This window comes from Lepidochelys kempii, chromosome 2 (assembly GCF_965140285.1).
Source record: "Lepidochelys kempii isolate rLepKem1 chromosome 2, rLepKem1.hap1, whole genome shotgun sequence".
Classification (NCBI taxonomy): Eukaryota; Metazoa; Chordata; order Testudines; family Cheloniidae; genus Lepidochelys; species Lepidochelys kempii.
In genome coordinates, this window is record NC_136381.1 from 256,857,634 (window position 1) to 256,878,602 (window position 20,969).

At 40.8% G+C, this 20,969-nt stretch overlaps 1 protein-coding gene across 5 annotated transcripts in view; it reads right to left on the reverse strand.

Annotated features, from left to right (window-relative positions):
• Window positions 1–20,969, reverse strand: part of LOC140907820 (sodium channel protein type 5 subunit alpha) — a 268,854-nt gene that overhangs the window by 18,495 nt on the left and 229,390 nt on the right. For all 5 annotated transcript variants that reach the window (XM_073334664.2, XM_073334662.2, XM_073334665.2 and 2 more), the window contains 2 exons: window positions 10,261–10,383; window positions 2,606–2,887 (listed from right to left, as the gene is read on the reverse strand). In XM_073334664.2, the coding sequence (XP_073190765.2) occupies window positions 2,606–2,887; window positions 10,261–10,383 (405 nt within the window). The remainder of the gene's footprint in view (window positions 1–2,605; window positions 2,888–10,260; window positions 10,384–20,969) is intronic.

Sequence of the window (20,969 nt, forward strand, 5' to 3'; positions counted from 1 at the left end):
GAATGAATATCTCTAGCTCCCCCATTTGTCTGAGCTGGTGGTTTGGCAAATTGCTGTTGGTACGCAGCCCAGGGACCCCCAATATAGCCACTGGGGGAGTCCATAAAGGAGAGGGGATGGCATCCATGGTTGGTCCCATCACCTTGGTGACATACATGAAGATCTTCCCTAAACGTTTCAAAGAATCAGTTCCTGTGTGAGTGCGTAGGAGAACCCTGCACTGAGATGGAAGAGACTGAATAGAGGTCTCCCTCTTCCTCTTCAATATCCTCCAACTGGGGGGTACTAACAGAACAAGGTGGAAAGTCTGGAAGTACTGGAGAGTGACGGTAGTCTGGAGATCAGGGGCTTGGTACTGAGAAGTCTTCAGTACCCATGAAAAGTGGAGATTTTGGTTCATCTGCCACTGATAAGTCTTTTGAGTATCTAAATTCCTGTGGTACTGAGTGGAGGATTGGTACCGATGTGGTGGTGTGCTTGACAACAGAAGGAGATGATACTCTTAGAGCATACCGAAGTAGGCAGTGATAGTGTCTGATGCTTCAGTTTGCACAGTTCCCAGGGTCTTGACTGGGGAAGTACCAAAAATGGAGGTGTGCACAATGGTATTGGTGTGGAGGAGTGCTTATCCTTACCCTCGTTGTCCCTTGTAGACAGTGTCAGGATTTTGTCAGAGCCGTGTTTGTCCTTGGATCTCCAAGAGTCCTTCACCTCGATGGTACCAAGCCGAGAGGTTGAGGCTTCTGATACCATGCACTTAGCAGGGGACTGAGGTCTTTTGGGAGCAGACTCCTTATGGTAGGGAGTCAAAGCTCCTCTTCTTGGGAGCCTTCACTGAAGCCTCAAGAATCTTCCCTTTCTTATGGGAAGATATGTGCTGAAGTCAAAGGAGCGCTGGATCTGCCCAGAGACAGATTTCTGGGGTGGGGGCAGGAGGAGTTTCTCCTGACCTGACTCTGAAGTGGGTCAAAGGGAGAGCTGCATCAGCAGCAGCCTCAACTTGATCTCCTGGTACTTCCTTCTCCTTCCTGGATTAAGGGCCAGGCAGATATTACACTTCTGGGAGATGTGTGACTCTTCCAGACAGCAAACACACTTAGAGTGGCTGTTGCTAAACAGAATAGCTTCCTGACAGGAGAGGAAACATTTGAATCCTGGAGAGCCAGGCATGCCCTGCCAGAGATTAAGGCTCCCTGAAGGAAGAGAGAGGAACAAAGTTAATCCTCACACTACTTATCTACTAACAACTATTGCATCTAATACTAAATAGTAGTAAACTATAAACAAGAATTGAGCCATGGCATGCTCAAAGCCGATATGCTAGGGCTCTGTCTCAGGCTGAAGTAGTTGAGAAGGAAATGAGGGTGGTTTACAGCACAGTCCTTTACAGCCTTGGTGTGTGGCATGAGGATGTATAGGATGCATATGCAGCCCAAAGGATGCTGCTACTGGAAAATCTCCGATCAAAGGCTCAAGAGGTGCATACGCACTTGAAGCGGAGCATCCATAGGGACACGACTTGAAGAAGAACTAGTAGATGAAGCTTGGATATGATCACTCTAGAGTATATCTGGATGCTAGGATATCAAGGAGGGTTCAAACTTTTTCACCGTGTTGACTGCATTTTAATAGAGATTGTCTCATATAGATACCTTGTCTCCCATTTTGTATCCCATTTTGGATCACTTCCTCTCCCATTCATTCAACTACAGGTAGGGTTTACATGAAAAAGTATTATTCGGAAGGCATGAAAGGCAGGATTCTCAGCTGGTATGAAAGGGCCAAGCTCCACTGACTTCAGTGGAGTTTCTCCGATTTACAGCAGGTGAGGATCTGGGCCTTCATGGTATTTAGCTATTTTTAAGTAAATTTAGCAGCAGGAAGAGAGGAGGAGGAGGAGCCAGCATCATATGAGCAGCCAGATCTCTACAGCATGTCCTCTGCAGACCGCCAGTGGTCGTTGGATGACAACTTTGGGATTTCTTTACTAGGTGGTCAGAGGATTTTAGTAAATGACTTTGAGCTGAATTCCTAGTATTAACTACACTAACTTCATTTGAGTTACTGCCAATTGACAGAGGTGTACATGAGAGGAGAATCAGGCCCTTTTCACTTAAGGTCTAACTGGAACACTGGTGATCCAGCACAGGTTCAGTAAAGCCAATAAACTGTATCCTGGCACATATGCCTTCACACAGTGCTACTTTCATTGTAGGAACTCTGACTCAATTTTGCTCTGGATTACAAACAGGAAGAAGAAGAACAAAATGGTTTCAAATCCACCCTTGGGGTTTGAGCACCCCCAGGATAACTCTAAAAGAGTGATGCATGGAGTATATCCCTGGAAACTCCTAATCTGAGCCTAAAACCAGAAACGACAATAAATATTTATCAGATGGATTCATCAGCAAAAGTATAAATCATTTACACCATCAAATTGCATATGTTTGGCAGTCTAGGTAAAAAGGAAAAGTGTAGTTGTTAACTTGGAGTCAGATCCTAGGGGGTGCTGATTTTAGTAAAGCGCTGACGACACTCAGCACCTCATATGACTCGACCACTAGATATCTACCTAACAAGAACAAGTGTTTTTGATAATACTTACCACCTGTAGAAGAGCCAGGTAACCAGCACCAACGTTATCAAAGTTGACTTTAACTTTTGTCCAGTAAAAATTGCCTGTCACATTATAGATTATGCACTCGCTCATGTTGTTAATAACTTTAGAGTCTAAAGGCATATCTCCTGCTGTCTTGTTAATGCATTTTCCAAACTTTCCTGCAAACAGGTTCACTCCCATGATGCTAAAAATGAGCCAGAAAATGAGGCAGACGAGCAGAACGTTCATGATGGAAGGGATGGCGCCTAACAGGGCATTCACAACCACCTTAAATAAGTGAAATAAAAGAAAAACATACAATTACTGCAGGCCTTCACATGAACACATCCCTAAGTAGCTGTTTTGTACACTAAAGTAACTGGGCCAATCCTCAGCTGATGTAAACTGGATTAAAACTAGCTGAAGATCTGGCTCATTATTTTAAAAAATTTAAGAACACTTTAGACTCTCCTTTTTTGTATCTTAAAAAATAATCTATTAGTATCTCACCCATGCAACCAATTGTTGTTCATAATAGGGCAAAGTAGCAGTTCCACTGAGGAGTCTCCCTGCTTCATATTGGACCCTGTGTTTAATGATGTGTTAAGCATATAATCGGAGGTCAGCGGGGCACAGTAAATATTCTCACAATGGTTAAGGGACCAGGAGAGAGGAAGAGAGGCTTTCTTCTAAGCAGCAAAGTATCTAAACTGCTTTCTGAACTCAGGCCCCTTTCACAATACCTGAAATTTTAACCCTAACTATGAAGGGTATTGATTATCTGAGTAGTAATTGACCCAGTGGTGTCTCATCTGTCGAAGATACCACTGATTGGAAGCCACTATTACTGTGAGAAAGCAGAGTCATTGAAATTCTTGGAGCAGGGCAACTATGCAGGATATTTGACCGCCAATATGGAGGATCTACTGTTACAATTTAATCCCTTCCCTGACTACTCTTATCTCTACAGTGCGTAGCATTAAAACAGCCAACGCACCATGATTTAATATATATCTGAATCACATTATCCCACTTGATACCGTACCAAAGTCTGTATAATTCTGTTTTCTGCAGAGAAAAATCACCTCCAGGCAGGATTAGTGTGCAAACCCATGTATACAACCACACATACAAATATTGTATAGGAAAGGACCCAGTCACTTAAAGTACTTATAAACAATTGGCATAGGAACAAAAGTCAATGCTTGCAATATGGATCTGAACCAATGCAAATAGAATATACAATATGCATTCTATAGTCACCACAAAAATTCAACAATATCAACATGCATTCCAAAATATAAGGCTAATATAACAATCACCTTATATATATATATATATATATATATATATATATATATATATGTTATTCAGCATTCTAAACCACCATCCAAAATGTAAAAGCCTTTAATGCATGCTAAGCATACCACAAAAGACATTTTCCAGAGAAAAATCTTTGTCACAAAATGTATTCTTTCACATTATATTAATGGCCTGTACAGTTTTTACATATCCACAGCTACTCTAGGTGCTCCCACTAATTTGCAGGACCAATGCAAAGTAAACTGGCAACCTTTCTACAGATTCCAGACTTTACTATATGAATTTGTCTCCTTGTTTATTTCATGCTTTCAAGATTAGAATCTGATATGCAGACACTAAGCCTTTCCCCTTCTCAGTTTATATTTCTGAAATTGAGACAAAGTGATATCGATCTGCAAAAATGAAATTTTATTCAATTGTGAATCTGGTTATGGAAAATGTCAGTTCTTGTTTTCTATCATATTAGTGCCCAATTTTCTGTCAAGCCAATAATATCAAATTCATTTCACCATTACCTTTGTGTTTCTGGAAAGGATAAAAGAGCATAGTAAAATGATTTTACACATTTAGAGCAGGCAGTTTATTCTGGTACATTGAAGAATGCACAATTACTAGGGTTATCAAGCAATTAAAAATTAATCATGATTAATCGCACTGTTGATAATAGAAAACCAGTTATTTAAATATTTTTGGATGTTTTCTACATTTTCAAATATATTGATTTCAATTACAACACAGAATACAAAGTGTGCAGTGCTCACTTGATGTTTATTTTTGATTACAAGTATTTGCACTCTAAAAAAACAAAAGTAGCAGCATTTTTCAATTCACCTACAAGTACTGTAGTGCAATCTCTTTATCATGAAAGTTGAACTTATGTAGAATGTAGAATTATGTACAAAAAACTGCATTCAAAAATAGAACAATGTAAAATTTTAGAGCCTGCAAGTCCACTCAGTCCTACTTCTTGTTCAGCCAATTGCTCAGACAAACAAGTTTGTTTACATTTTCAGGCGATAATGCTGCCCACTTCTTGTTTACAATGTCACCTGAAAGTGAGAACAGGCATACTCACGGCACTATTGTAGCTGGCATTGCAAGATATTTACGTGCCAGATGTGCTAAAGATTCATATGCAGACTTTTTACAACTACTGTCCCTTTTGCTAATTTTATCTTTCACTTTTAGATTTAGTGCATTCTTAACTTTATAGTTTTAACCCAACCTTTATTTTGTAAGCCAAGATGCAAAATAATTTACAAAGCAAATGATCATTGGAATACCGCCCAAACGGATATCTTAATAATTTTCATTTGTTCCTTAGTGTGATGTTTTTGTTCAATGTCCAACCATGCTGGCCCCAAACTACTGCAACTATACTATGTGTGACATAGAGGAAAACATTATGGCTGTTAGAGATAGAGCGATTACAGTGCAAATGATCATGCATAGGAACAGAACACAATCATGCAAGTTAGACAATACAAATGATGGTCACGCATGCATTCTCCTTTTTTCCTTGTGCTGAATTATGTTCCGTGGCTTATAGATAACACAATATGACACAAGACTTGAAGCAAATAATGAAACACCTCTTTGAATGAATTATTAATGAAGGGCCTAATTCTCCTCTGATTTATACTGATTTTACACCAACATAATGCCACTTGTTTAAAAGGAGCTACTCCTTATTTACATCAGTGCAAGTGACAGCTGATTAAGGACCTGAATATGTAAACAGACAAAACTATTAAGAATTTATGTTAAAGTTGAGACGCAAACATTGCAAAACTAAGGACCAAATTTCTGTTATGTCTAGAAATAATGTATACAGTAAAGTCATCTATAAGAGATGGTTTTATAACACTGCATTCCCATTAATATCTTATTGGCCATGCCTGAAACCTCCTTCCCCATAATTTCTGTTGGGGGTAGCCTTTTGCCACCCAGTGCCCTACTTGGCATCTGAAGGCCCTCTAAATCAGGGGTTCTCAAACTTCATTGCACGGCAACCCCTTTCTGACAATAAAAATTACTACACAACCTCAGGAGGGGGAACCAAAGCCTGAGCCCACTCAAGCCCCACTGCTCCAGGCGGGGAGAAAAGGGGGCCAAGGCTGAAGCCCAAGGGATTCAGCCCCAGGCAGGGGTGGCCTGTAACCTGAGTCCCAACACAGAGGGCTGAAACCCTCAGGCTTCGGCTTGTGGAGCTCGGGCTTTGGCTTCAGCCCTGGGCCACAGCAAGTCTAAGCCAGCCCTGGTGACCCCACTAAAATGGGGTCCCGACCCACTCTGGGGTCCCAACCCACAGTTTGAGAACCACTGCTCTAAATCTTCAACATTTCCTTTCACCGATTCAGATGGGCAGATCCTCAGTTTGCTTAAATTGTCATAGCTCCACTGATTTCATGGACAATTACACCAGCTGATGATCTGCCCAATGGATTTTAAGGCTTGAAAGGACATTGTGAACATTTAGTCTGATCTTCTGTATAGTACTGGCCATAGAAAAGGTCACCCAGTAATTCCGACATCAAGCCCATACCTTTTGGTTGATCTAGAGTCATATCTTTTAGCAAGACATCCAATCTCAATTTAAAGATTTCAAGTGATGGAGAAGCCACCACACTGTTAGGTAAATTGTCCCAAAGTTTAATTATTCTCAGTGTTAGAAATGTGTGCCTTATTTCTAGTATGAATTTGCTGAGTTTGAGCTTCTATCCACTGAAGCTCATTATGCCTTTGTCTGCTAGGTTAATAGCCCTCTACTATTAGAATTCTTCTCCCCGCGTCAGTACTTATAGACTGTGATCAAGTCACTTTTTAGCCTTCTTCTGGATAAGCTAAGTAGATTGAACTTCTTAAATCCCTCCCTGTAAAGCAGGTTTTTCAGACCTTGAATCATTTTTGGAGTTCTTTTCCAACCCTTGCCAATTTTTCAATGTCCCTTTTTAAATGTGTATGCCAGAATGTCAGTATTTAAGTAATGGCCTCACGTATGCTGTATTAAGAGGTAGTATCACTTCCCTACTCCTACTTGATATTCCCCTGCTTATCTTCAGAGAATCACATTAGCTCTGTTAGCAATCACATCACACGGGAAGCTCATGTTCGGTGGATTATTCACTATGACCCCTAAGCCCTTCTCAACCACTGTTTTCCAGGATACAATTCCCCATATTACAAGTGTGCCCTATTTTCTTTGTTCCTAGATGTATGCAGTATTTGGCTGTATTATAATGAATGTTATTCAAGTGAGCCCAGTTTCCCATTTGATTGCTCTGTTATAATTAATCTATCCTTAACATTATTTACCACTACATTAATTTTTGTACCATAAGTAAGCTTTACCAGCAATGATTTTATATTTTCTTCCAGGTCACTGATAATGATATTGAATAGATTTGGGTCAAGAACCAATCCCTGAGACCACACTAGAAACATTACATCACTGGATAACAATTGCCCATTTACAATTACTTTTTGAGATCTATCAGTCAGACAGTTTTTGGCAGCAGGGTTTGGCAGTTGTGTATGCACCATTAGGCTACCCCTAGGCACCAGCAGAAGGCTCTCCTGCAGTTTCCCTGGGGGAGGCTCCCTCCACAGGGTTTCTCTTTGGATATCCAGAAGGTAGTTCTCTCCTAACTCCTAGAACTCTCTGTTGGGCTGGTGCAAGCTGAGGATTTCTTCTGCCTGCACTGGAACTCAGCCCATTGGCAGATAGGAAGAAATAGGATGTGGAGGGCATGGGGCCTGGCCACTCTGAAGTCTAGTCATGACAGGCCCCTGTTTACCATGCAATCAGGGAGCCCTTTTCTGGGTTGGACCCTGCAGACATCACCCCTCCAAACCTATCAATGCCTCCAATTCACTGGCCCCAAATCACAGGTCTACCTCTCTATCTTTTAGTCAGGACCAATTGACTTCAAAGCTTTGGCACAATACAGTTTAGTGAAGCATTCTATGAGAATTTTCTTGCTTATACCTTAGTTCTGCAACGTACTTTGAGCTCCTCAACTGAAGGCACTATACAAACACAAACTATTATTATCTCCTTACTCTGTGCATTTGCGTCTCAACATTAACATTATTTAATCTCTCTCTCCTCTGGTAATTTTCCTTGTGCATTCTGGAGCATATGTGTTCCTAATAATGAAAGGTCTTACTGTCTCTAGCCATGGTAAGTATGGTTAGACATGCCAAAAATATAATAAATTGATTTTCCAGTGGCACGTAGTCTCGATTATACTTTATCATAATTTACAAGCTAATTCAGTATCTCTGATAGCTCAGAAAAAGGAGGCACAAATACTGTACACATTGCAACTATACCTATGGGATAGGGAGGACAAGAACTTTATGTCAGGAAACCTGGGATACCCCTGAGTATGCGCATTTTAGGAACAGCATTTCTGGGACTGATGTAATAGAAAATGGCCTTCTCCTGCAGGTTTACAGCAAACCAACTACTTCTCCAGCTCTCAGTAAACATCCCACCAACCTTCCTTCAGTGTTTCTCTACTCTCTCAGTTTTTCAGCCTCTCAAATGCCCCATACTTTGGACTTGTCTACACACGGAAGTTGCTAGGTTTAACAACAATTTAGTTAAACTGATACAAACTCATGTCTCTAAGGTGCCACAAGTACTCCTTTTCTTTTTGCAGACTCATGTATGGATATTCTTATAAGACTTTAAAACTAGCTATATGGGTTTTGACTGAGCTTGTATATTTACCAACTTAAGCTAAACTTAAGTAAGTCGGGTCTAAATCAATTTAAGATGTCCACGCACAAATCACACCTTTAGCTAAACTGGTGCAACTATGCGTTTAGATCAGATCTTTATCCCTCTCAGCTGTGCCATATTTCTCTGTTCCTGCTAGGGCTCCTGAATGTGGTAAAGCAATGTGGCCTGTAGTAGGTGAAGCTGGGTATATGGCACAACCCACACTTAATAAAAATATGGGGCCAGTTCCTCAACTGGTGTAAACAGAAGTAGTTCTATTAACTTTAGTAGAGCTGCACCAATATATACCAGCTGGGGATCTGGCTGCTTAAGCCTATGCACTGTTTTGTGTGTGAATACTCTTTAAAATATGATATCGTATGGGTTCACTAAGAAGAGTGCAGTGTTTTGAACCAAAACAGTTCAAATTTGGATGCCCCACACTGCTCCACCAATGTACTTACTACTTATAGGGTTAGCTCAATTTCTAGGCTCATTCAGTTCTCTGGCTGTCTTACTATGGTATGATTATGATATGGAAACTGGACCACTAGGATTTCAGCTGAAACCACCAACTTGTTGCACATGAACTGTATAGACTTTTGATCGCCAGTGACTTATATTGAATTTGAACTTGCGACCTAGAGGCAAAAGAAGCCATATTCCAAATTCATTTTATTATTAACACCTTATCATTTTCCTTGACATATTTTAGGGATTTGGTTTCTCCACATAGGACAGATGTAATTTTACATATACCTAAATCAGAAATCTTGGAAATGGTGTTTAAGTTGGTACCTGATATACTCCCAAGTGTTACAGGTTGTGCCATACAGAGATTTGTTTTGCCATGTGATCTACAGTATTAATGGTACCCTTGACTTATACAGAATGCAGTTATCATCATTTGATAGTCATGCATGATAAAAATTGTTTAAAAAACAAAGCCCAAATCCAGATACTTAAACATACTGTACTTGCTGTGCTCATCAAGCACAAATAAATATGTATGATACTGGTGGATACATCCATACATTCAAGCAAATGCAAATGGGAGAGGATAGACATGCAAGACAGAACAATGAACACAAGTCACATGGTTAAAATGCTAATCCTGGCATTCTATATTAAAATTGAAATACTTTAGAGAAAAGTTTTTTGTGAATTTGCTCATATGTTTTCCATATACAGTGTGCCTCTAATGTTCATTTTCTTTATTAGTGAAAAAGTCCTCAACAACTTTGCGATTGATTCTAATTTTAATAAAATTTGGAGGCAGGAGCAAACCTGTAGCAAAATTATTTTCCCTGATGTGCCTCATAATTAAAGAGACAATTGTTAGCCAGATGTTACCTCAGCCAAAAAGTTGTTTTTAAAACACAGTATGACAAGTTATGCAGCGGGATTAGCTTATCATGAAATCCACCAGAGAGTAAAAGCTGCAGCTGTACTAATGCAAGCAATACAATGGAGGTTTTTTTTTCCCCACACGGCATTATCATTCATTTCCTTTGCAGTCATAATGAAAACAAAACCAAAGAAATATGGCCCTTTTACATGCTTGATGTTCACACAGATGGGCTTCGATGGTTGCTTTGTTTACTCTTACCCTCATCCCTTCAAATCGTGACAATGCTCTTAATGGTCTCAAAGCTCGGAGAGTCCTAAGGGATTTAATAGGACCCATTTCGGAGTATCCAAGTGAATTAGCTATGAGGCTTATTAAAGAGACCTGAATGGAGACATAAAGCAAAAGTCCAAACTATTAGCACAATCCTACCATTTTACTTCTCTTCTGCCTTTCCCTCCTGAAAAGAAAAAACCGGTTAGTGGGACAATGACGAAATACCCTAAATGGAAGACATTGAATTAGATCAATGCAGAAAGAAAAGAAGTTTTAACATCCAGATATATACACAGTTCTTTCCATGATGCCTTCAGAATATAAAACCTTTGTTTCCAATTGAATGTAAACTCGTAGAAATAGAGTCTATTTTCCACTAGCAAAGCACACAGGTGCCTAGTAATGTCAACAGGAGCTTTTTGGCCAGAAAAAGAGGATATCACAAATACAAATCTGCGGCACCGACATTTTATTTAGCTTACAGCTGACAGAGGTATGTGTGTGCGTCTATCATTAGAAGTATTATTAAATCATGTAAATGCTGCAATTTAGTGCTCTCCCAATGAATCACTTTAAGATCCTGCAAGATCCAATGATTTATTAAAATGATAGAAGATTTTAAGATTGCCATTGTCAACTGAATTATAATCATAAATACTGATTTTAAAAGATCTCCCCTTAACCTGACACTGGATCTGAGTTTATTATGGACTCTTTAAAAGAATTATGTATATAATTTGTATGACTCTTTCCATTTTCACCACTATCTGGAGCCCCACACAGCACCTAAAAGAGAAGATTCTATGTTATTTTCCTGTAAGGAAAGTTAGAAGGTGCTCAGAATTAAAGGTGCACATACTTGATAGACACTAAAAGATACCCTTACCCTTATGCTCTCAAATCTGGATAGGGCTCGGAGGGGCCTCAAGGCCCTCAGTGTTCTGAGAGATTTCATAGTGCCCAGCTGGTCATAATCAAGAGTTGTTGCTATCAGGCAAACAACTGAAATCTGTGCAGATTGAATGGAATTTGAGATTATTCATCAGATGAACAAACACGAAGTAAATGGGTTTTACAGCCACAGTTGACATTCACAGCCTGAATTCTTACTAACCAGGGAGTGAAAAAGGAAGCTACTCCCATACTCTGTAAGCATCTCTATGACTTTCAAGAGTAAAATAAACAGATTAATTTTTGTTCCACCTTTACAACCTTTTCTATTGCCAGGAATTGAGATTTTACGGACTACATGCATTAATATGTGCATTGCTCACTCTGACAAATCCTTTGTTCCGGTCTATCTAAGGTACTTATATGGCCCCCATTACTGTAATATCTGAGTGCTTTCCAGTCTTGAATGTGTTCATCTTTCCCACCCCCCCTGTAATGGAGAGATGTGCCATTACCCCAAGTTTACAGAGGGGACCAGAAACACATCATGCAGGAGGTCTGTGATGGAGCAGGAAATTGAACCCATGTTATCTAAGTCCCAGGCTAGCATCCTAACCCCTGGGCCATCCCTACTCCTATAAGCTTAGTCATTTAACTACACAAAGCAGAGCAGACAGTAATCATCTCTAAATATCTTTGTACAATGCACTCAGTGTTTTAATTTTTTATAAATTAATGGTTCTATTGCACCTTTTAGACACAGCCAGCAGTAGGGTAGCAGCTCCTGGAGTTAATAGTGCCAGGGGCAGACACAATGGGCCAGATTCTCAGCTGGTGTAAATCAGCACAGCTGTGCTGGAAGAAGCATTGGTGTACAGCACACAGCACTAGCCACTGATACACACTTTAACATGGTGCAATAGGCAAACTCACCTCACTGATTCAGCTCCTGTGGCTGGAGTGGAAGGAAGACTGATAATAAATGCTTCTGTACCATGGTGATAAGCATGGTATAGAAACTTACTAGGCAGATAGATCAGACATAGGCTAGGTTTAAGTAGATAATTTTTATAGGTTCCATATATTAATTAGTGATATTTTTCTCTCCCTTTCTAAGGCTTGCTCACTTGGGATTAATGATTAACTATGGCAGCCTGGCTTTTACAGGTGGAGGGCCTATGAAAAACATTTAAAACTCTCTGTAACGTTTCTGAATTGCATTAGGATTAGTGTGGTATAAAGCTTTTACTGACACTCATTTGGGATGCTCTGTCTAGCCTGGTATTGTCTTCACCGTTCATTATTAATGTAGCCAACCAGAACTCGGTCTGCTGAAACCTTTATAACCACAGTGTACTACATTGCCAAGCAGTCTCTCATTTTCACACTCTCTCATGCTCATGCCTACTGCTGTAAATGTTCATTTAATATTTGTTTGCCTTTCACTCTGAGTTTCTTGAAAATTGTGGTTAAAATCTGGACCTTGATATTGCATTAACATAGAGTTAAATTCTGCTGTCCTTATTCACTCCACCCATTGACTTCAATGGGAATGTTGCCCAACGAAGGAGAAAGGATTGTAGGATTCAGCCCATAGTATTGGGCACACATATAAAATAGCTTTTCAACTGTTGACTCTCAACATTGTAACATAATTGGCATGACTGAGGTATTCCCCGTATAGTTAGGACTCCACTACAGCATAGATACACAGCCCTGTGAGGTGTACTGCCACAGTAGGAATTTCAGAAGGTGTCTGGACATATTTCTACTCCTACCCCCTTTGGAAAATTTAATACTGATAATGTGTCTGCCGCAAGCTTCATGCAAGTGGTCTTTTTTGTCCAGCTAGCTGGGAGTAAAGGGGGTTGCTCTTTTAAGAATTTCTTACAACGGGTGGGAAGAAGGGGGGAAGTTTACAGGGATGGACAGGAAGGGCAGGAAGCAGTTGTACTCAGGTCAGGAGAAAGTAACTGCCCTGCCCTCCCTGCTGACTGGAAGAGTGGGAGGATATTTATACCCCATGCAGCCCTGAAGAGGCCCTCTTTATGAGGATCAAGGTGGCAGCATACACCCACCCTGAATATGGCAAAATGACTGAGTTCCCCCTTGACCTGGTATGGACATTATGCTAGTTACTCTTGTCCTTGTGGGGAGCTGGGAAGGAATTTTTCCCTCACCAACAGATTGGCCAAGCGGACGGGGGGAGGGTTCACCTTCCCAACAGCTGGTCTGAGACCCAATGGGGTGGAGTAAGAGGGTTAGGTTATAATGTCGCAACTTATTACATAAAACTTGTGGTGGATGTCCAGTGCAGGTGTAACCCACAGACCTCCAGGGTGTGGTGTTCTGTCCCATCTAGTGGCACCGAGACCACTTAGAGACAGAGAGAGAGAAAATGAGTCTGCTCCTACAGCCTTAGCTAACAGCCAGTTGGCTTTTAGCTCATGTGCTAGAGGCTCATGCACTAGGCTCCAGAGGCCCCAGGTTTGATCCTGCCCGCTGACGACTGGGGTCTGTCGACGTTTCACAGGTACTATGGGAGGAATATGGGTATTGGATAACACAGATTGGAAAAGGATTTGAAGGAAATCATTCCTTAAGGGAGCTGAGTAAAGGGGTTTTGGGGCCCCTCCATCTCGTACAAGGGGAAGCGACCCCTCTCCTTTACCTAGCACCCTTTAAAGGAGTTGAGGAAGGGGTCTGGGGCTCCTATGTCTGGCATAGCGGGGAGTTGACCCTCCTCCTTCCTGTACTGTACTATTTGTTGCCAAGTACTCCCGGATATTTTAAGTGAATAAAGTTGCAGCCTAATTAAACCACACCTGGTGCCTCCTGTCTTTTGTCTGGCATAGCCAGACAATGGCACTAGTCCTGCAGAGCCCTTGAGTTCCCCCTCCACAGTTGATTGCCTGTGGGGGAGGTGAATGAAAAAGAGAACTGCGTGCAATATTATGAATAGGTTAAGAGATTATATGAAAAACAGAAACTAAATTACCAACACACTTGCTAAAAGTTCAGCTCTTTCTTTTTTTTAAAAAATGTATTTTTACAACAAAAGGATTAAAATGCAGTGCAACAACAATCCTTTCCCCTTGTTATCTTTACCCAGATGAGTTACAGGCAAAACTTTTGACAGGTTTTCAGGTCTCCCACAATTCAGGGGCGCTATTTGGGGGCGGGGGGACAGGGAAGGGCTCTTGCCCCTCCTGAGTTTTGTAGAGGAGATCTACTAACCCTAACCCCAGACTGAGCTCTTAATTGCAACATCTTGAGTGTGATATGTGGACCTCGGAAGCTGTGAGCAGCACAGGCTTTGGGGCAGGGAATTTGTTTATAAACAGATTTCAGAGTAGCAGCCGTGTTAGTCTGTATCAGCAAAAAGAAAAGGAGTACTTGTGGCACCTTAGAGACTAACACATTTATTTGAGCATAAGCTTTCGTGAGCATCCGATGAAGTGAGCTGTAGCTCACGAAAACTTATGCTCAAATAAATTTGTTAGTCTCTAAGCTGCCACAAGTCGTCCTTTTCTTTTTATAAACAGAAGCAGGATGATAAAGATAACAAAAGCCTTATCATTAAAGTAAATTAAGGATCCTTAGATGATCCTGAAAGGACTGCCAGGCACTTCAGTTAAAAGACAGGAAACAAAGGGTTGGAATAAAAGGTGAGAATCGAGAGAGGTACATAATCAACATGTTCATAAATGATCTGAAAAAGGGGGTAAACAGTGAGGTGGTAAAATTTGCAGATGATACAAAATTACGCAAGATAGTTAAGTTCATAGCAGACTGCAAAGAGTTACAAAGGGATTTCACAAAACTGGGTGACTGGGCAACACAATTCAATGTTGATAAAAGCAAAGTAATGCATTTAGCAAAATATAATCCCAACTATACATACAAAATGATGGGGTCTAAATTAGCTGAACTGAATTGAATTCAATCCATCAATAAAGAAATCTTGGAGTCATTGTGGATAGTTCTCTGAAAACATCTGCTTAATGTGCAGTGACAATTTAAAAAGGTAACAGATTATTGGGAATCATTAAGAAAGGGATAGATAAGAGAAAAAATATCATATTGCCTCTATATAAATCCACGGTACGCCAACATATTGAATAGTGCGTGCAGATTTGGTCACCCTATCTCAAAAAAGATACATTGGATTTGGAAAAGGTACAGAGAAGGGCAACAGGAATGATTAGGGGTATAGAACTTCTTCTGTATAAGGAGAGATTGAAAACACTGGGACTTTTCAACTTGGAAAAGAGATGACTAAGGGGGGACATGATAGAGGTCTATAAAATCATGACTGGTGTGGAAAAATTGAATAAGGAAGTGTTATTTACTCCTTCACATAACACAAGAACTAGGGGTCACCCAATGAAATTAATAGGCAGCAGATTTAAAACAAACAAAAGAAAGCATTTCTTCACAGTCAACATGTGTAACTCTTTGCCAGGGGATGTTGCAAAGGCCAAAACTATAACAGGGCTCCAATCAGAACTAGGTAAGTTCATGGAGGATAGGTCCATCAATGGCTATTAGATAGGGTGCACAGGGATCCAACACCATATTCTGCATGTCCCTCGCCTCTGTTTGCCAGTGGGCAACAGGGCAACTAGATGATTGCCTGTTCTGTTCATTCCCTCTGAAGCACATGGCATTGGCCAGTGTTGGAAGACAGGATACTGGGCTAGATGGACCATTGGGTCTTACCCAGTATGGCCATTCTGATGTTCTTATATAGAACCCAGATGTATCTGCTCTCTGCTGTAACCCACTGGACCCCGCTCTCCTCCCAGAGTTGGGATATAACCCAGGAGTCCTGATGGGGTCTCTCTCTCCACAGTTAGTAATAAAGTAAGAATATACATTAAAATTTTAAACCGAACCAGTGTCCCTTAACTGACTTGCCACAAGACATCAGAACATGTTGTTATTAGAGCTGAGTGTGTCTAATATTTATTTAATTTTCTTTCTTTTTTAACGGAATTAGACATAGGGCTCCTGTCAGCTAATTGCTAAGTTATCTGCCAAAAAAAAAAAAAAAAAAATAGAGTTTTCAAGTGCCTAAATAGCCCCAGGAGTTATGGTTAAAGCAAACCAAAATCTGAAATTGTGCCTCTGCTGCACATGTGCTTTATTCTCTTCTTCCCTCAATCCCAGATTCATGGGCCATAGGTCCACCTCTGCTCAAGGCCAAAGGTGCATTGTTCAAATCCTGTAAGACCAGGTTTCAGCTCAGAACGGGTTACCAGTTTCTCCAGAGTGCCAAAAATGTCACCCTGAAATACATCACAGGTGCTGCTGTCCTCCTGACACAGATTTACACAGTATTAGATATCTATTCAGAGGATTAGGCTGTCAAGCTGTGTGATATTTGGCCATGATTTACAAGGCTGGAGTCAGTCCTCAGTTCGAGACAACTTGTCTAAATACTCTACTGTTGATTTCAAAGGTATTTGATTTCTCCCTGTCAAATTTTATTTATAGGAAAATCACTACAGCAGAGAGTTGGCTGTTTGGACTTGATTAACTACGACCCCAAAGGCTATTAAAAAAAAATCAAACAGCTTTCAAAATCAGCACTGACTGCCCCACCTAAGCATGGCAAAAAGGAAAGTCAGCACTTTTCTAATGTGTGTTTTTTCCTTTTGCAAGCTTGTGACCTGTCTTGTATTCTGTATTATATCAGACTTACCCCCTGAACCCTGCAGGAATTTGGAAAGCATTGGTGGAGAGAATGTAAGCCCCAATTTTAACAATAGCACACATTTTTCTAACTATTTTAATCTTTGTATTTATAGCCAATAGGATTTTCTAGGTAAAACTACATCTGAAACCATGAAATATGGTAATGTTATGGCACTTAGCTTACTCTAATGGAGTTTCTACAGTCTCCATAAAGGTATATCTTCATTAGGAAAAAAACAAAAAGCATGTTCTTAATTCATGTCAGCTAACATGATAACTAATATGTGGTAAAATCCTAGTGATGACCAAGCAGTTTGTAGTCTTCACACATATTAGCTGGTCAAGATAAAGACTATGCTGGAACCTAGGGTTTATACAGACCTGCTAATGTGTTAACATTAAAAGCTGCCTTGGCATCCCTAGGATTTTACCTTATATAAGTTGCCATGTGTTAGCTAACCCAAGTTAAGAACATGCTTTATTTTCCTAGAGAAGACAAGATCAAAGAGCAACAAGGAGTCCTTGTGGCACCTTAGAGGCTAACAGATTTATTTGGGCATAAGGTTTTGTGGGCTAAAACCCACTTTATCAGACGCATGGAGTGGAAAATACAGTAGGAGGTATATATACACAGTACATGAAAAGATGGGAGTTGCCTTACTCACACCTTCTTGTCAACTGTTTGAAATGGGACACCCTCATTACCACTACAAAAGTGATTTTTCCTCCCTTGGTATTCTACTGTTCAGAATAGCCTACTTCCACTTTAATTGAATTGTCTCGTTAGCACTGACCTCCCACTTGGTAAGGCAACTCCCATCTTTTCATGTACTGTGTATATATACCTGCTACTAAGTATATAAGTACCAATGCCTCTTGGGGCATGGGGCTTCAGCCACCTGGAAGTTGTGGGCTGGGGTGGCTCCAAACCCCACACTGCCTGGGGAACTGTGGGTTGGGGCTGCTCCAACGCCCCCATCACCTGCAGGCTGGTGCTGCTCCAGCCCCTCTGCTGCATTAATTTTGCTTTCAGTTAATTGCAGGAATTAATTGCGATTAATTGATGGCCCTAGTGGCAGCAGAACAAGATAGATAGATAGAGAAAACTAAAACTATCCATTAAATATCCTATGCAAAAACATATTCACAGTGGAATGTGGAGAAGGAGGAAAATGTTCCTGAGGGAAAAGAGGTACTGGTAAAATAACACACAGTTCAGGGAAGGAAAGATAATTTAAGGGGAATAGAATCCTAGAATATCAGGGTTGGAAGGGACCTCAGGAGGTCATCTAGTCCAACCCCCTGCGCAAAGCAGGACCAATCCCCAACTAAATCATCCCAGTCAGGGCTTTGTCAAGCCTGACCTTAAAAAACTCAAAGGAAGGAGATTCTACCACCTCCCTAGGTAACGCATTCCAGTACTTCACCACCCTCCTAGTGAAAAAGTCTTTCCTAATATCCAACCTAAACCTCCCCCACTGCAACTTGAGACCATTACTCCTCGTTCTGTCATGGGATACCACTGAGAACAGTATAGATCCATCCTCTTTGGAACCCCCTTTCAGGTAGTTAAAAGCAGCTATCAAATCTCCCCCTCATTCTTCTCTTCTGCAGAATAAATAATCCCAGTTCCCTCAGCCTGTGCTCCATGAATATGGAGATGAAGACGTACTGTTTGTAGACAAAGACAAATTTATAGCATTTATGATATAAGCAATCAATTGCACTTTACAGACAGAGGAAAAGACTAAAAGAATAAAAAAACCCAAAGTGTCAGAAAAATATTTTCATATAGGCAATCGCTCGATAAATCACATTCATGCCATTTTGAATCATAGAAACGCAGGACTGGAAGGGATCTCAATAGGTCATCTAGTTCAGTCCCCTGACCTCAAGGCAGGACTAATAATAACTAGACCATCCCTAACAGGTGTTTGTCCAACCTGGTCTTAAAAATCTCCAATGATGGAGATTCCACAACCTCCCTAGTCAATTTATTCCAGTGCTTAACCACCTTGACAGTTACGAAGTTTTTCCTAATGGCCAACCTAAATCGCTCTTGCTGCAATTTAAGACCATTGCTTCCTGTCCTATCCTCAGAGATTAAGGAGAACAATTTTTCTCCTTCTTTCTTGTAACAACCTTTTATGTACTTGGAAACTGTTATCATGTCCCCTCTCAGTTTTCTCTTCTCCAGACTGGAAAACCTGGGTTTATTTAATCTCCCCATCTGGGTCATGTTTTCTAGACCTTTAATCATTTTTGTTGCTCTTCTCTGGACTTTCTCCAATTTGTCCACATCTTTCCTGAAATGTGGCACCCAGAACTGGACACAATACTCCAGATGAGGCCTAATCAGCATGGAGTAGAGCAGAAGAATTACTTCCCATGTCTTGCTTATAACATTCCTGCTAATATATCACAGAATGATGCTGGAGTTTTTTTGCAAAAGTGTTTCACTGTTGAACCATATTCAGCTTGTGATCCACTATGAACTCCCAGATCCCTCTGAGTAGTATTCCTTCCTAGGCAGTCATTTCCCATTTTGTATGTGTGCCACTGACTGTTCCTTCCTAAGTGGAGTACTTTGCATTTGTCCCTTTTGAATTTCATCTTATTTACTTCAGACCATTTATCCAGTTTGCCCAGATCATTTTGAATTTTAATTCAGTCCTCCAAAGCACTCATAACCCCTCCCAACTTTGCATTATCTCCAAACTTGATAAGTGTACTCTCTACACTATTATCTACATCACTGATGAAGATATTGAACGGAACCAGACGTAGGACTGATCCCTGTGAAACCCCATTTAATATGCCTTTACAGTTTGACTGCAAAGCATTGATAACTACTCTCTGGAATTGGTTTTGCTCCATCTAGGCTATATTTTTCCTTAGTTTGTTTATGAGAAGGTCAGATGAGACAGTATCAAAAGCCTTACTAAAGTCAAGATATGCTACATCTACCACTTCCCTCTATCCACAAGGCATGTTACCCTGTCTAAGAAAACTATTAGGTTGCTTTGACATGATTTGTTCTTGACAAATCCATGTTGACTGTTACATATCACCTTATTATCTTCTAGGTGTTGTGAATTTCTGTAATTCCCTGGGTGGTCCTTATTCCATTTTGCATAGATTGGCACTATATTTGCCCTCTTCCAGTCATTTGGAATCTCTCCCATTGTCCATGAGTTTTTGAAGATCATCACTAATGGCTCAGATATCTCTTCAGTCAGCTCCTTGCATATTCTAGGACAGTGGTTCCCAAACTTATTCCACCGCTTGTGCAGGGAAAGCCCCTGGTGGGCCATGCCAGTTTGTTTACCTGCCGCGTCCGCAGGTTTGTCCTACCACGGCTCCCACTGGCCGCGGTTCGCTGTTCCAGGCCAATGCGAGCTGCTGGAAGTGGCAGCCAGTATGTCCGTTGGCCCGTGCCGCTTCCAGCAGCTCCCATTGGCCTGGAGCAGCGAACCATGGCCAGTGGGAGCCACAATCAGCTGAACCTGTGGATGCAGCAGGTAAACAATCCAGCCTGGCCCACCAGGGGCTTTCCCTGCACAAGTTGTGGAACAAGTTTGGGAACCTCTGTTCTAGGATGTATTTCATCAGGCCCCACTGACTTGAAGACACCTAAATTGTCAAAGTAATTTTTAACATGTTCTTTCTCTATTTTAACCTCAGATCTTATCTCCTTTTCACTGGCATTCACTATATTAGATGCCCAATTGCTACTAACTTTTTTGGTGAAAACTGAAACAAAAAGAAAAGGAGTACTTGTGGCACCTTAGAGACTAACAAATTTATTTGAGCATAAGCTTTTGTGAGCTACAGCTCACTTCATCGGATGCATCCGATGAAGTAAGCTGTAGCTCACGAAAGCTTACGCTCAAATAAATTTGTTAGTCTCTAAGGTGCCACAAGTACTCCTTTTCTTTTTGCGAATACAGACTAACATGGCTGCTACTCTGAAACCTGAAACAAAAAGGGCATTTAACATGTCTCTCATTTCCGCATTTTCTGTTATTGTCTTCCCCCACTCATTGAGTAATGGGCCTACCTTATCCTTGGTCTTCCTCTTACTTCTAAAGTATTTGTATAAT